At 37.3% G+C, this 15,314-nt stretch overlaps 3 protein-coding genes across 5 annotated transcripts; 1 reads left to right on the top strand and 2 right to left on the bottom strand.

Moving 5' to 3' along the window:
* Positions 1-1,580: 1,580 nt before the first annotated feature.
* LOC113713529 (uncharacterized) lies at positions 1,581-4,260 on the bottom strand. The gene is made up of 3 exons (XM_027237267.2): positions 3,805-4,260; positions 2,879-3,220; positions 1,581-2,275 (listed from the first exon to the last, which is right to left on the bottom strand). The coding sequence occupies exons 1-3, from the start codon at positions 4,105-4,107 to the stop codon at positions 1,769-1,771; spliced, it is 1,152 nt and encodes a 383-aa protein (XP_027093068.2). The 5' UTR covers positions 4,108-4,260; the 3' UTR covers positions 1,581-1,768.
* A 3,208-nt stretch (positions 4,261-7,468) lies between these two features.
* LOC113713292 (uncharacterized) lies at positions 7,469-9,109 on the top strand. The gene has a single exon (XM_027236985.2). The coding sequence runs from the start codon at positions 7,769-7,771 to the stop codon at positions 8,798-8,800; it is 1,032 nt and encodes a 343-aa protein (XP_027092786.1). The 5' UTR covers positions 7,469-7,768; the 3' UTR covers positions 8,801-9,109.
* Positions 9,110-9,363: 254 nt separating this feature from the next.
* On the bottom strand, positions 9,364-14,707 carry LOC113713776 (uncharacterized). Of its 3 annotated transcripts, none has more exons than XM_072069818.1 (6): positions 14,391-14,707; positions 11,724-13,314; positions 11,556-11,634; positions 10,411-10,829; positions 9,851-9,949; positions 9,364-9,717 (listed from the first exon to the last, which is right to left on the bottom strand). In XM_072069818.1, exons 2-6 carry the CDS (start codon positions 13,269-13,271, stop codon positions 9,562-9,564), a joined length of 2,301 nt encoding a protein of 766 aa, XP_071925919.1. In that variant the 5' UTR covers positions 13,272-13,314; positions 14,391-14,707; the 3' UTR covers positions 9,364-9,561. The 3 variants fall into 3 exon arrangements, with proteins under 3 accessions (XP_071925919.1, XP_027093366.2, XP_071925918.1); XM_027237565.2 differs by having other exon boundaries at positions 11,724-13,355; XM_072069817.1 differs by having other exon boundaries at positions 11,724-13,437.
* Between the last annotated feature and the right edge of the window lie 607 nt (positions 14,708-15,314).

The following is a 15,314-nucleotide window of genomic DNA, read 5'->3' on the forward strand; positions in this document are numbered from 1 at the left end:
AGTCAATTAAAATTAAGAAAATTGAAAACACATAGGAGGAAAATAGAATATCTTGTTGAAACCACTTACAACCAAAAGCAGTATGCCACTTGCATTAAGTGCTGAAAATGGACTATGTGCCAGAAACTATTTAGCCTTCATTTGGAATTTTCTCAAATTAATTGTTAATGGTTTGATATTATGTGACTGTATGTAATCATATTCTTAGTTTTGAAGTTATACTATGACACATTCTTTTGGCTTGAATTTTGTTAATATATTCTCAATTTCCTAGCCAATTGTTGTTACTTTCATCTTTTACTTGTCACGAGAAACATTTTGATGTAAACTTTTGTGCAATTTAATGTTAATTTGGGTAACATAAGGAACAAAGGCAAAGACTAAAGAGTTAGCATTGCTGAAGGTGAAAAGAAGAGTATTAAAGTCTTTCTATAGAGTTAGCATGGTGGAAGAGGGTTAATTGACCAAACTATAAAGTTAACGGCTAAAGTGTTGGAGATACTAAAAGTTAAAGGGGCAAATGACACAACCCTTAATTTTTTTACTAACTTGTGCTAATTACAAGCCTTCTAGCCTCCTCTTAGTTCTTCAAAATTTTAGGGAAAGGGGGAAAGAAGATGCAAAATTGTAGTATAATTAGTGGTATAACTTTTGTGTAATTTTAAAACTATATGTATTGGACAATATTCATTTAATTTCCAAATGTTGCAAACTTGCAATGCAAGTGAAATTATCGGAAGGCCTTTTGTTTTTTTTTTCCTCCCTTTACAATGTGTCCCTTTTTTTTGGATAAATTACTTATTACCTCTTGTGATTTTACATAGTGTCAGATGACCTTACTAAGGTTTTAAAATAACCACAAAACTCCCCCTATAATTTTATATAAAGTGAAAAATGAACGGAATGCACAATTAGTTATAGCGTTTATACCAAACGTACTTTAAGAGCGTGTGTGATAAAATCTTAATATCCATGTAACTCTCTTATGATTTGTATAAATATCCACTTTACCTCCGATAATTTTGTATTTGTCTATGTAGTCTCCATATGCTTTTCTATAAAATGGTTAAGTCATTGATTGATTTAGTATTTAAGTAAGGGCACTATTGATATTTCAACTAATGACGTTACATATGTTACTTTTCGTCAAATTTTCACTTAATATAAAATCATAGAGAGTGAAATAGATATTTTGAAATGTTAGAGGAGGTCGTGTGACAATAGATGAAACCACGGCAGATTATATATAATTTACCCTTTTTTTAAAAGTGAAGAGTTTTTTCCCCCTTCATTTTCTAACCGGAGCCCGTTTTGGAGCATTAAACTGGTCGGTAATTGGTTAAAGACATCATGAAAAAGCTAGTGCTGAACATAGGAAAACCAAAGTTTAATTGTACAAACAAAAAAAAAAATGTAATCGAATATAAGCTCCCATCGAATTTCAACGACGATTTTACAGGCGACTGAGACAAATTTTACACCTGCAGCACGTTACAAAATTTATATGTGGATGTTGGTTCAGAACCTAGTGCAAGATGTAATTTGAACGAGTTCCAACTTCTTCCAATGGACTTGGTGAATATATATGCCGATCTTGTATGTTATCCAGTGAGAGATTAATCAGCAGAAAAACTTCTGTCACTCACTTTATATGTACAAGCAATTTGGAGTCAATACAACTTGAATAAAAATGTAATCTGCCACTCACTTTATATGTACAAGCAATTTGGAGTTAATACAGCTTGTTTCACCTGAAAACAGTATACCGTCATCCCATCCCTTGCTCTTCTTGTTCCATCTCTTTCTTGACCTCAGCAGGGGGCAAGAAACAATCCAAGGACAAACCGCATATATTGAAGTCAATCTCTTCAATCCTCCATGTCTCCTCAATTTTCCATTTTCGATTCAATTTGGACCCGTACCGATAAATTGTTGCATTAGTCCTTCCACTATGTGCTATGTTAATGCCTTCAACATATCTATAATCTTCCAGGAACGATTCCATGCTCGTTTCGTAGAAAACGTTATCATCCCCCTTTGCAGCCTTCATTCTCACTAGCTTTGTATCCTCGAACTTAACGAGAAGCCCTGTCCGCTGGTTAAAGTATCCCCAGATTGTGTGGTGGACGATTTCTGTGTTCGGGGTACTTTGAGCCTTGAGGATGTCTGAATTTGTCTCCAGCTTGAGCGCAAAACAATCTTCGTCGTTGATCTTCTTCTCTCCGATGCAAACCGCCTTTAGGAATAAGTTGGCTGTTGATCTGGGATCCAAGCCCTGTTCAGTGTTCACAACCAAATCATATTCAGATTTTAAGACGATGTACTTGCCACTTTTGCCAATCGTATTTATTCTCTCCAAAATTAACTTTCAGATGTCTATGTCGGATAAATATAGCAACTAATTCGTTTATTTTAGCATATGCAAACTTTTATTTAGACTAGTCGAAGGCGTAAATTTGAGAATCAACTAATTCATTTAGACTAGTCGAACGCGTAAATTTGAGAAAATTTTTTTTAATCCTCCCACCTTCTCACATCATTCGCGCCTCCAACTGTCAAGCACGGGATTTAAATCCTGAACCTGAATTTGAATAATAGTACTTTTAAAAAAAAAAAAATGTTCTTCATGGATTGGTGGCCTCAACTAATGGATCGCCCAGCTAAACTCAGTCTCAAGTTGCAATCAGGATTTCATAGTTCTAGATGAGCCTCCCCAATCTCTAAGAGATTAATGTCCTATTTGATAAACCAATTTAACACTTAAACTTAATGAATTCAGATTTTAACGTATCTAATGAATTCAGATTTTAACGTATTCAGATGCGTTTGATAACTAAAGATTTTAACGTGTATTGTACTAGCAGTCAAAGCGGAGTACCTGAAAGAATCTACGAAGAGGTCTTGGGGGACCTTTTGAGGCAGTTGAAGTTGAAGATGATTGACTCCATGCCACTTTCCCATCACTTCCGGCACTTACATTGCAGCCAGAAACAACTAATTCAAGGTACCAAAGATCAGGGTTCTTTTGCCAAAGAACGAAGCCGCCAACTTCACAACCGCGCTTAGGTTTGGCGTTTGCGTTTTGACAGTTCTCAGGCTCATCTGACGTGACCATGCTCACTTGCCCCACAGCATACATGCTATTGATTGAATTTAGTACAGCATGGCCGCCTGTTGCTGCTAAATATTGCTGTACAATATATTTTGCTGTGGAAGCTTCCTAAGAGTAGAAGTAAAAGAATTACCGATTAGGGGTGCATGGCTCGTACAAATCAAACTAATTCTTTTCTTTCTTATCAAGCATACATAAATTGGCTCCCTAGATATTATGGGAAAACAAGTCATTTATTAGTGCATTTGTTTGTTTTGTAGAACAGGTCATGGAACATAGAGGAGAGCAGAATATTACGACATACTATCCAACCATTCGCTTTGGATCCTTGTAAAAGGGTGCCCCGTGCATCAATATCTTTCAATTTGCAAATCTTCGTTCAGAGGTAAAATAGTCCAGAAAGTAAAATGCAGTTTAGACCACACGACTCTTCCACCTAATTTATCATTCAAAAGGAAAAAAAAAAAAGAAATATAAAGAACAAATAACACGACAGGAAATGATCAACACAACTTTTCCTGCGGAATTTATTATACCTTACGAAATTCATCTATTCCACAGAAAAAAAAACCATAAAATTGGCTAAATTAAGAACTATATTGGAAAAACAAAATGCATAAGGTATTATATGTGGAAATCTTTTCTTTAAACAACTGTAGATAAAGAGATGCATGGAGTTTGTTAGGCCTTACGATGGAACCATCCTTAATAGGCAAAATGATTGCGTGGTCAAGCTGAGCCTGGAAAGGAATGAAAGCTGAGCCAACGAGTTTTAACAGTAACGTGAAATGATCATTTCTTGAAGCAGCGGTGGTATATGCAGACTGCTTATCCAATCGCTGAGCCTTCATCAGGTTCCGCATATTCTGCCATCTGTGGGCTGCAGTGCTCCCCATCTTTGTGAACATTTCTTCCGGGATGGGCACTTCCAATACCGTATCAAGCCCATCTTCTTTGTCAAGATTGGGACACAATTTCCTCATAGAAGTTACCATGTATCCGGCTCCAGGACAAAAAAATAAGATGCTCAGAATGGTTGTTTATCGTTGAAGAAGGAACTGAAAGGATTGAAGGATGCCTTTCTTTTTCTTACCAAACTTTCTCTGTCTCGAATTGTTGTTTGTTTGGATGAATTTCTGTGGGATCAAAATTGGAAAATCGGGGAATTTTGAAAAGTGAGAGGAGGTGACATTCTCTTTTGTTTCCCTTTTTTATTTCTTGCCTAAGGTGCACCTTAGTTGTAGCAATCGCGTTGGCACAATATTGGGGGCTTGAATTTGTTGATTCATTTACTGTAGTTTAAGAGAAAACCCATATTTAATTCAAATTATATTATTTGGATACTTTAATTCAGACTATGAAAAATTTACATATAATTTTTGAAATTATAGGAGGGTTACGCAGAAAAGCGCTAAATTGCAAGGAGGTAATGTGTAATTATCCTAAGAAGTAGTAGTTGATTCAAGGACCTCAATGTTAATCCCTTTCCAACACAAATTATTGAAAGTGATCTGACTTCTTATGGACTTCAAACTTCGCGTCACTGATGGACCGTTTCTCAACTTTTTTCTTTTATTTATGAATGTTCCTCAACCTTTTGAAGTAAAAAATAAAAATGATTCCATCTGTTTGGTTTGCTCTTTGATGTAATATATGCAGACAGAATTTTTACCAAGGGAGATATTTTTGTTTGGATTGGCCATGTTTTCAAAAACAAGTTTTTCAAATACAATGCTACAGTAATATACAATAATTCAAAAAACATCTCATTCATACAATATATCAAATATTTCAAACAAATTTTATAGTACAATTTTTTCATATACACTGCTACAATAAAGTTTTTCAAAAACACCCTAAAAAACAGTTAATTCAAACGAAAAATCTTAAATTGTGGCAATTTGGAAGAATATTTGAATTTCCTTTTAATATTAGATGCGCCGGTTATATTCAAACTCTAGAATTGTTTGTATGCAATTAGCTTAACTGAATCAACCATTGCACCAAGTCTTTGACAAAAAATAATGTTGAAAATAATGTTAAATTACTAAGAATTTTGGCAAAGTAATAATGTTGACCATAATGTTACATAATTTACGTTGAGAAACACACAAGTAAAGGTAAATTGCTACCGAAACCGACCCTGTGTTCCTTCATTTTTACCGGGGGATCATTCAAATGGAAACTACTAGACTGGACGATGAAGAGTACAAAACTCATATTTTCTTAAGTGTGATATATTCATTCGCAATTTATTAGTTAATTTACTATTCTTATATCAATACTCGCAAGTCAAAGGGCAGAAGATCACCACAGGATTAATTTGATAGAGCCGGGAAGCATCAGCCAATTGAACGAGATTCAAAAACCAAGTCTACATGCATGCTTTGCTGAATTCTGGACGATTGGGATCAAAGAATCAAGAAACTGTTAAACTAAACAACTTCATGATATCGAGTTTCTATTTCATTGGTTTATATCACTCTAAAAACGCTTAATTCTATAAATGGTTATTTTACTTGGTCAAAACCAAGCGTTAATTAGTTTGATCCATTGCGTGTGAACGGTAGTCTGTGACTTGGGAAATAAATTATCAGAACATCGTAATTAGCTTCAAAAGACTGGATTTATTCGCCTTTGGCAGCACCGATAATCCCATGCAATGATGGAGTTTTGCAACATATATGTATGTTTTAGGGGCCAAAAAAAATAATGGTTGGACTGATATGGTTAACCCTCCATGAAACCACAAAAACCGACAAAGGCCAAAACAGGGAGTCAGGAACTCTCTCGCTTTCCAGGCAAGATGCAAAGCGACATCAAAGGAATAAAGCACCTCTTTTCCCATACCCATTGCCTGAATTTATATGGTGGCGTGTTTCTTTCCCCACTGCCTGTTTAACCTTAGCTCTTCGGACTCAGGGCAGCAACGATCTTACAGCCAATGTCGTGAAGTACAATTTTTTTTTGTTGAAAAAAAAAAAAAACCTTGATGTGCTATTGTAACGAAAGAGTGTGTTGAAAACAAAATGTTCAATTTATAATTTGGTAAAGGGTAGAAGAAACTTTGCTGGAAGATAGACAATGATAAACTCATCTAAATCATCTACGTACAAAATAATTATCGCTATTATCGTATGGTTTACTGCTAATACACAAAATTCAGGGTAATGATATTCCCCAAGCGTATATTCGAGAAGAAATGGAGACCTACAAGTTGTAACTCATAAATAGTTAATAATGAGTTACAATTTGCTCACAAAATGTTACACCATTCAAGAATTTAGTTGTAATGATAATTGTTGCTATTCTCTTTTTTTCAGTACCACCGTTTCTGTCTCCTTTTTTTTTTTTTTTGTCACTTGTCATCCATCTACATCTATACCTACTCCTAGTCCTAATTTAGTCTATATTAGGGGGTGATCCAACAGGATCACGAGGAACCGATGGGGACTAAAGCACCATCGGACTATACGGGTGCACAGTACCCACATGAATCTTAAGAAAAATCACATTAAGGGACAACTTTTTGATGGGAGGCAGGGATCAAACCCTTGACATCACACCCCACACTAAAAGTGGTGGCCAACTCCACTAAAGGGAGTTGGTTGTTTCTGTCCCTTTCTCGTTCTCGTTACTTTGCTTATTTGCTATAACCTTTGTAAGGGACGAGCGCTCCTGCCTCCCCATCTCCCTTCTCTGCGAACCACATTGCCCGCTGGCCACAGCCAAAGTGCAGCCTCAGCCGTGGCCCCGTCAGTATGCAAAAACGCGTGCAAACCGATCCAAAACTTTTAGGATTTTGGGTTTCGCACACGTTTTGTCAACCAATTACAAGTATAGGAATGCGCAGGTTGTCCCATTCAATTATTTCAACCAGCATTAAAGTATATACTCTCCGCTACAGCTGATTTATTTGTGGTTCTTGGGGTGTAGCGATCAACTATTCTGCGTACGGCTGGTCACAGGCTTTGCAGGTTTTCAATAATGATTATGACATTCACAATAGCCTCATAATGATTATCAACTCCTATTGGTTATTGGTTATGAACATTATTCCGTATGCCTCATAAATAATCTACAATATCTTGCCTTCAGGCCCGATTTGCAACCCCCACGAATGCACACCGCAAAAAATGATCAGCAATTTGCGCTGTATTTTACCTAGCTACAGGCAGTTGTATGTAATACCCTCTTGACCAAACTAATTTGATACTCCATATATTACTGCTTTATGACCTTGAGTCCTTGACCAGTACAAAAAATTTATGACTTTTTCAAGCTGAACCTGTAAGCAATTGCAGCCCTCCAAGGTGTCTCTTCTATAATCAAGACAGGTGCAGCTCTTAGCATCTTTCCCATATTGTCATTAATCTGGTCTGCCTTTTCTTCACAAGAATCACAACAATGACGCAGAAGGAATTAACTGTACCTTTCCTTTACGGACTACATGATGGCATCACTTAGATACGGTCACTAGCAAACATCCAGCGATTTGGAATTAGCCAACGCCCTCCTAATTCTGAATTATATAAACTCCCAACGGCCGGCAGCCCCTTCATTTCCCTTACCGTACATATATAAAGAATAGGCACCCTCGTGTTTCAACCTCAAATAAACCAACTTTTCTTCTCTGCCAGCTAAAAGGTGAGCAACATGACTAAACCGTTCAAACTTCGACTCCATCTTCCCTCTTTCCAACTTTGTCGTTCCAGAAAGTCTTCTACCAATTCGGCAAATAGCCCTTCGCCGGTGACTCGTGCATTTACTTCTACGACTCCCAAAGCGTTTGACATTGCGTACCCGTCACCAGCACCGCCACCATCCACACCAATTCACCTCTTCTGCAAGCGCAACATTTCGTCCAAAATCCTACCAATTAGCTTGGAAACTATAGAGCCACTGCCATGTACCAATACCCATGCTGAATCTTCATGCAACGTGGAATCACCTGGTTACAGGCACAACAACAGTTTGCAGAAACTGTACAATTCTCCAGAGGCTTCGGATGAGTTTGACCAGAGTGCGTGGCCCTTTGCTTCTTTTAATGCAGAAAACAGTAACAACGAGGGAAACCACCGGGTAAAGGATCAATCAGCTGCAACCAGTTTTAGTGTGAGCATTTCATCAGCTGATAGTGGTTGGTTCAGTAGTGAAGAGGGCGATGATCCTAATGATGAAAGTGAGGGCCTACTTTCAACTTGTTCAAGCTTGGAATCTTCTTGTGATTTTGGTCATCCAGTGAAAACCCCGAGTACTCGGAAGCCCAAAAATGGAAATGTAACAAGAAAGAGGAAGAAAAATGGGAAAGTAAGGAAGTTGAAACGTTATGTTTCAAATACTTGGAAAGACGGTGAGAAAATAAAACTGGCAACAACATCCACAATGCCGCCGCTGGAAAGTGATTCATCTGCAACGAAGACGGTTTTGGGGCGGCTACTTCCTTGCGGGGTGGATGGAAAGGTGAACGAGAGCTATGCAATTGTGAAGAAATCGGCAGATCCATTTGATGATTTTAAGATGTCAATGTTGGAAATGATACTAGAGAAAGAAATGTCTGAACCCGAGGAATTGGAGAAATTGTTAATGTGTTTTTTGTCACTGAATTCAAAGGAACATCATGGGGTTATTGTGGCAGCTTTCACTGAGGTGTGGGAGGAATTATTTTCTTCCGATTCCAAGCCTTAAAATTCTTCAGGTTGAAAAGGTGGAGAGATCGACAGTTCATCAGCTCTACTTTTGACTTCCCTCATTACAATATACATATTATCTCTGTAAAAGTGTTTTGAATTAATTCATTTCTACCAAGGCTTGTTTTTGAATCCCTTGAATATCAAAATTGAAAAGAAACACAAAGTGTTGTAAATCAAAACTTGTACCAAGGCGTTTCTCTTTTACATACTATTTGCTAAGGGGAGGGAGGGCAATTTGCAGTTTCCCAAACAAACGCCACTTCCTTTTTTAATACAAATATCGGGCTTTATTTTATCTGTTTAAGAGCTGACTCAGTTCTTCCTAATTCGACCAAAGTTTCAACTCTAACAATGCCTGCAACTTTTTTCAGCATTTGCTTTAATATTTCTTGCAATAAATCCACTTGTTTATGCATAATGTCGAAATGCACTTTTCTGCAGGAAAACGACCTCTGATCACCTTATGCAAATGAATCACACTCTATGCTGAAGCATTTTTCTTTTTTAAAAATCTTCCAATGATACAACAGTAAATGCCTATGCAAATGAATTACACTCTGCACTCAAGAATTTTTCTTTTTCTTAAGATATCTTTCAATGATACATCAGCAAATGTCGTCATCCGAGTAAGCAACCAAGAAAAGCTCTGTGGAGAAAACTTAATACTCTGACCTAAACAAAGCCCCAAAATGTACATAATCCTGTTTCCCAGGTCCCCTACAGGAAATACCATGTATTCCTTCCAAATCATGTGGTTCAATCTTCCTGATTTTCGTTACCGGAAGCCATGCCATTCTCAAAAAACTTCACATGACAGAGCATGCCACCAGCTTCATCAGCAAACGAAATCCTTTTCCTCTCCCTCTGAACCACGTCAGCAGAAGCAGGAGTGGTACATTTTTGTGTCAAACTCTACAAGAGAACAAAATGCACATCTCATTAAAGCAAAATTAGTTAGGTATTGTTACAGCACTATGGCACCAATTACAAATGCAATACCCCTGTATCAACTCCTTGTATCAAGACTTGAATAAAGGGTACTAACCATGATCTTACAGAAACGATTACAGTCCCTTCCCATAATGGATAACCACTTCCTTGCTGATTCTTCAGCTTTTGTTGCATTTGTGATGGCATTTTTTACCTGCTAGCGGCAAAAAGAAAATTATACCAAGAATTTTACCAGTTTGCTTTGAATGAGGAAGTTTATGTAGAATGCCAACATTATGATGATCATGGCCAAATAAACTTCAAACAAAAAATAAACTGCAACCACCCTCTAACCCAAGACCAACAGAGTTAATTAAAGAGTATCGGCTGTTTGCATGTATAACATATTTTCAGAATTAAAAAAATTGCAATTTACTTAGTGTGATAACTGAGCAATTGCTTTCAACTTCAAATCCATTTGCTAGAGTCCTGACACACCATCCCCGGAAATGAAAATGAGGAAATAAGACGGTAGTAGATGCAACAGAAGTTGTAAAGAAAATGACTGGAAATATTGCATTTTCCAGAAGGCATGCAAATGCAAGTAATTTTTCAGTAGGATCCATTAAACTCAAAAAGAAAAGATAGAAAAATGCACATTTGCAGTGGGCATACCTCATCAGCATCATTCTTTAAGGAGACATTTCGGTATGCCTCAAAGAGCAATTTTTCTTCAACAATTTCCTTCATGGACTTCAACTCACTCATGAGCTTCGTTGCAAGAGACTCAATGTCATGCATCTGCCTCCGTGAAAAAGCAATAGCACTTTCAGAACAACCTTGAACTGAAGTGCATCCAGTGGTAACTCTAGGTAGGGAACGAGAAAGACGAGGACCTTCAAGATTGCCTTTAGGTGGAGAGGTTCTCTCACGTTTTGTTTTTCCTTTTACCTGTGAGGGGCTTAAGATGAATTTTGTCCTACTAACTGCAACCGGTCCCTTGGGGATTTTAGATGCATTATCATGCTTATCTGATCCCTCACAAAAGGGCAAGGCTTCAGTTTGCTTTGAAGTGCATAGGTTCTCCTTGCAATCTAAAACCATAGAAAGCCAAGAAAAGAGTGGTCAGGAAACAGCAGGTTCAATTAGTAATTCCTCCAGAAGCAAAGCAGGAATTAAACAATAACCGAATCTGAAACTTCAGATCAAAAGTTTGAGATGGAACTATATATTCAGATACTCATAGAAGAGCAATAACAAAATTCCACATGAGAAAGATAAGCAGAACAATCATATCAATGTTTTGAAGTTACATAGTACATTTAGATTGTTTGTCAGTGTACACTTCCTTTCTAGCATCAACTTAAACTCGTATAAATATACACGCATTTAGTATTGTAAAAATTGTGACTGATGCATGCAAAAGCATGAAATAAGTAGTTTCTACTCTGCATGCAAAACTGTGGTAGATATGATATTGAAATGCACCATTGGGTTCTACGGCTATATAATCTGAGTCACTATTGGGCTGTTGCATTGCAGAAATAGGAAACAATGGCTATTTGTGGCCAGCTCCTCCCAATCATCTTTCTAATCTTAGACACGACTAAAAGGCATCTTGCATGTACAAGTCTACATTTATGACTCTCCGCCAATCCAGGAATGTGGAGATATACATTTAAAACCATGTCTTAAAAGAAAATGTTTACCTTCAGACTTAATAATGCATCCAAATGCAATTTCAGTGATGGAAAAGGAAACAAGAGAGTAGCATTGAATATGTGCTGAAAACCCAGGAATGTACAGTATATATGACTTACCCTGAAGGTCTGTACCATAACTTGATTCTGTGGAATTCATAGCTAGACAGTAGCGTTCTTGAGATGTAGGAGAGACGACCTGCAGTGTGCTTGACGTTAAGTTTAAGCTACTTGCATCAGGTTAAAAAAATAATAAATGGCCATCAACCAAAAATGTATATTCCTGACCTTCCGTGTTGAAAGTAGTCTCCCAGGAGTTGGAACCGGTGCTGACAGTGAGTGCGTTTCCTCAAAAGCACAGTTTTGGTTCCATGAAGAGTATTCCCTTTCTGAATGAACTTTTGTAGATATTGGAGTTTTCTTCTCCTCATCAGAAGATAACTCATGTTCCAATAAACCCATATGATTCTCGCTATTCAAATTGTTGTTTACTATATCAATGATGTTACCTTTCAGTTGTTGCTTTTCCTCAGTTTTACCATCTTGTGAGGAAAGTAACTCCTCTTCAGTACTTGAGCAGGGATGGGGCCCCCAAGATGAGCTACAAGTTCTATGAGGGCTACCTAATGTAGCAATTTGCTGATTTGTAGTCAATTTCTTGTTTAATGTACCCTGTAACAGGCAAGACTCACCACCGTAGCAAGGTTCCTTTTTGCCAGTGCTATCGTCAACCACCAATTCAGGAACTTGAACTACAGGCTTACTGCTCTGCACTGAGAACTCATGCAGATGACAACTTCCGGAGCAACCATTCACATCTGAACTTTGATCTTTGCCATGCGAAATTGTTTCGAGAGGCTGCTCTATCTGTCCCTCTCTCCCAAATTCTGAACTAGGCATATCCAGAAACTGATGGTGCCTTTCCTCTTGATTGCTCACATCCATAAGATCTTCAAAACTGGGTACGAGAACACAAAGAGGCTCAACATACTCCAGATGGTCATAGGAAACTTGATTAAGAGCACAGCTTTGGTATTGTTCTCCATCTAGATCTGGCTCCAACCTTCGGCATTCAACTCTCCCACTGTTTCCATCATTTATAACTTCAATGATGTTTGATTCATAAGTGGGATTGACAGTGAAGGTTTCATCAACAAAGGGGGTACTGTTTTGGCATCCTTCAAGTTCAGGTTCTGGAACCTCTGTCTTAACATGAGTGACTGAATGCAAACCCCCATGAAATTGCACTGAACTTTCAGGATCCAGACCTTGTTCAGACTTTATTTTAAAAACAGAAAGTTCAGAAGATTCGGAACTACTTCTTATACACTTTTTTTTAGCCTTTGGAGACTTCATTTTCAAGCTACTTAGGGGGACCTTGAGGTCAGATTCATCATCCTCCCGCTCCAGTTTTGTGTGAACATGTTGAGGATTCAAACCAACAGAAACGGAACGTCTTCTCTTCTTCACTTTGCACTTCTGCTTAAGTTGTTTCAGTGTCATTTTTACAAAAATATCGTCATCTGAATCATTGCCAGTTTCACCATCACTGATAGAGCAAACAGCTTCATTTCTTGCAGGGTGAACCTCCAGCAAACTTCGGACTGCCAGTGGCAGACATTGGCTCTCAATCTTGACCCTGTCACTGCTAAGCCCTGAACCTGACTGCAGAAAACTGTGTGAAGTAGTTCTCATCTCTCCAGTGTTGTAAATGTCATTTAATTTCTTGAACATGAGGGCCGGCTTGCCACAGGAATTAACATTGCAGAGTTTTGAAACCAAATTGCCCTTTATAGCATTGATGAAATGTAGATTGCTGCAGCTCCTCCTCTGCATAGTTGGATAACTGAACCTTCCCTCTCTATCTCATGATAGTTTGCTGCCAATAAAATGAGGGTTACCACTTCAGCTCACGGACATCTGCATTTGTGCAAAAAATGCCAGTACGTGTATAAAGTGGATCAAACTCCTAAACCAAGCAAATGCGTGGCACTTATTTTGCCTAGAAACATGTTGACAAGAAAGTGTCAGTCTTTTTCTTAAAATTCACCTAAGAAGTCAAGCAAGCCCATCCTTTGTCCTTGACAGAAGCTTTAGACCCAAAAAAAAAAAAACTTAAAGTATACATTTATGAAATTAATACTTGATATTAATAATAAAAAGCAGCAATATTGACTTGTAATTCAAACATACTTGTGATCGTGCTAATGAAGCAAAGCAAAAGCCATACATTGGTGTGACAAAAGTTGGAATCAATGTGGTATAACTGTGAAATTGAAGCTATTTTACATTAGCAAAACTTAGATAAGGCAAAAAAGGATAATAAATTGTAGTGAACAACACTGGAGTTTAGATACTGGTGGCTGTGACATACTATATTGCTATGTTCAAATTAAACGGAGAATAATTAAAAAGAGGTTATTCTTGAAGAAAGCTTTCAGAAGCCCTTGAATTTTGACAATTGACTACCTCTTTCAGTGTAGTTCAAATGTTTCCATTCATTGTGGGCAAAAGCTCAATGAAATACGCTAAAAGCATTGCCAATATATAAACAGTAACACTATCTATTAACACGATCTTGGGAAAAAAATGAAAAAGCCAACATTCTAATCTTTCCATTTTTCCATATTAATATCGTATAGGTGAGATACATAAATTGCCCAGTTCAATTCATAATTTTCGTTTCCAATCCTTAATCGACTATAGTTTCAAGGAGGTCCACTAACACATCACGGAAAATTCACAGCCTATTTCCTTGCAAATTGCAATTGCATGATTGAAATTGCAAACTAAACCAGTAGAAATGCTTTTTTTCACATAAAACAACCCAACGCTCCTTGTCCCCCCATAGCTTCAAATTTTTAACAAAGAATCTACATAGAAACATATATAAAGTAAAAAATGCAACGCTAATGCACGGATCTAAGAATGAAGAATGCTATAATAAAAGGATACCTGAAGATTCTGATGCGCAAGGGGAGATGGAGAGAACCTAAGTGGGCAGAGGCGGAGAAGCTGATTTTTTTTTTTTTTTTTGGGTTGGGGGTGGTAGGAAGCTGAGATTTACTTGTATGTAGCAGATGGCAAAAGTACTATGAAATGGGAAATCCGGTACAAATCTCGCGCCAATTCATTTGGCGGGAACTAGGGTTATAGTTTGGGTCAATTTCCATCTAGACCCCGCCTAGGTATAAAATAAGTAGTCATAGCCCACTAAACGCTTAAAAAAAGTAGCCAATAGACCCCAACTGATTATTATGGTTTTTTCTTAGTCCTTTACATGAGTGGAAAAAGATGCTTCATTAAGGAAAAAGAGCAAAAATAAGTGCATTCCTCATACCATATTATCCTCGTGTTCGTAGTTTACAAATGGTGATATATGCTTATGATTTTCAGCTAATTGAACAAACCTGAAATTTGATGGTATAATAGATTAGATTACATTAGCTAGGCTACACACTCTGCATTTGCAAAAAAGCGTGCCTCACTTGGATTATTATTTAAATTTTTTCAATAAATGTTCAATGGATGTTTGTTAACACATTTAAATCATACGTAGTCCCGTTTTAATAATCCAATTAAGCACTTAAACTGAATGAATTCATATCTTAGTATATTTTTATGCGTTTGACAATAAAAAATTAAATATCTGAATTTAATTAAGTGATACTGAATTCTTTAGACAAAACTTGCTTTCAAAAAATGTAAATTGACGCAGACATGGAGAGAAGCAAATAGAGTTGCAAATTATCTGGCCAAGTGCAGTCTAGAGGGGGCGATGGGGTTTATAGTTTTGCAGGATCCACTTGATGGGGTTAGGAATATTTTGGCAGAAGACATTGTATGGATAGTTACCCCGAGACTTGTCCCAAGCTAATG

The sequence above is a fragment of the Coffea arabica genome, chromosome 10c (assembly GCF_036785885.1).
Source record: "Coffea arabica cultivar ET-39 chromosome 10c, Coffea Arabica ET-39 HiFi, whole genome shotgun sequence".
Taxonomy (NCBI): Eukaryota; Viridiplantae; Streptophyta; class Magnoliopsida; order Gentianales; family Rubiaceae; genus Coffea; species Coffea arabica.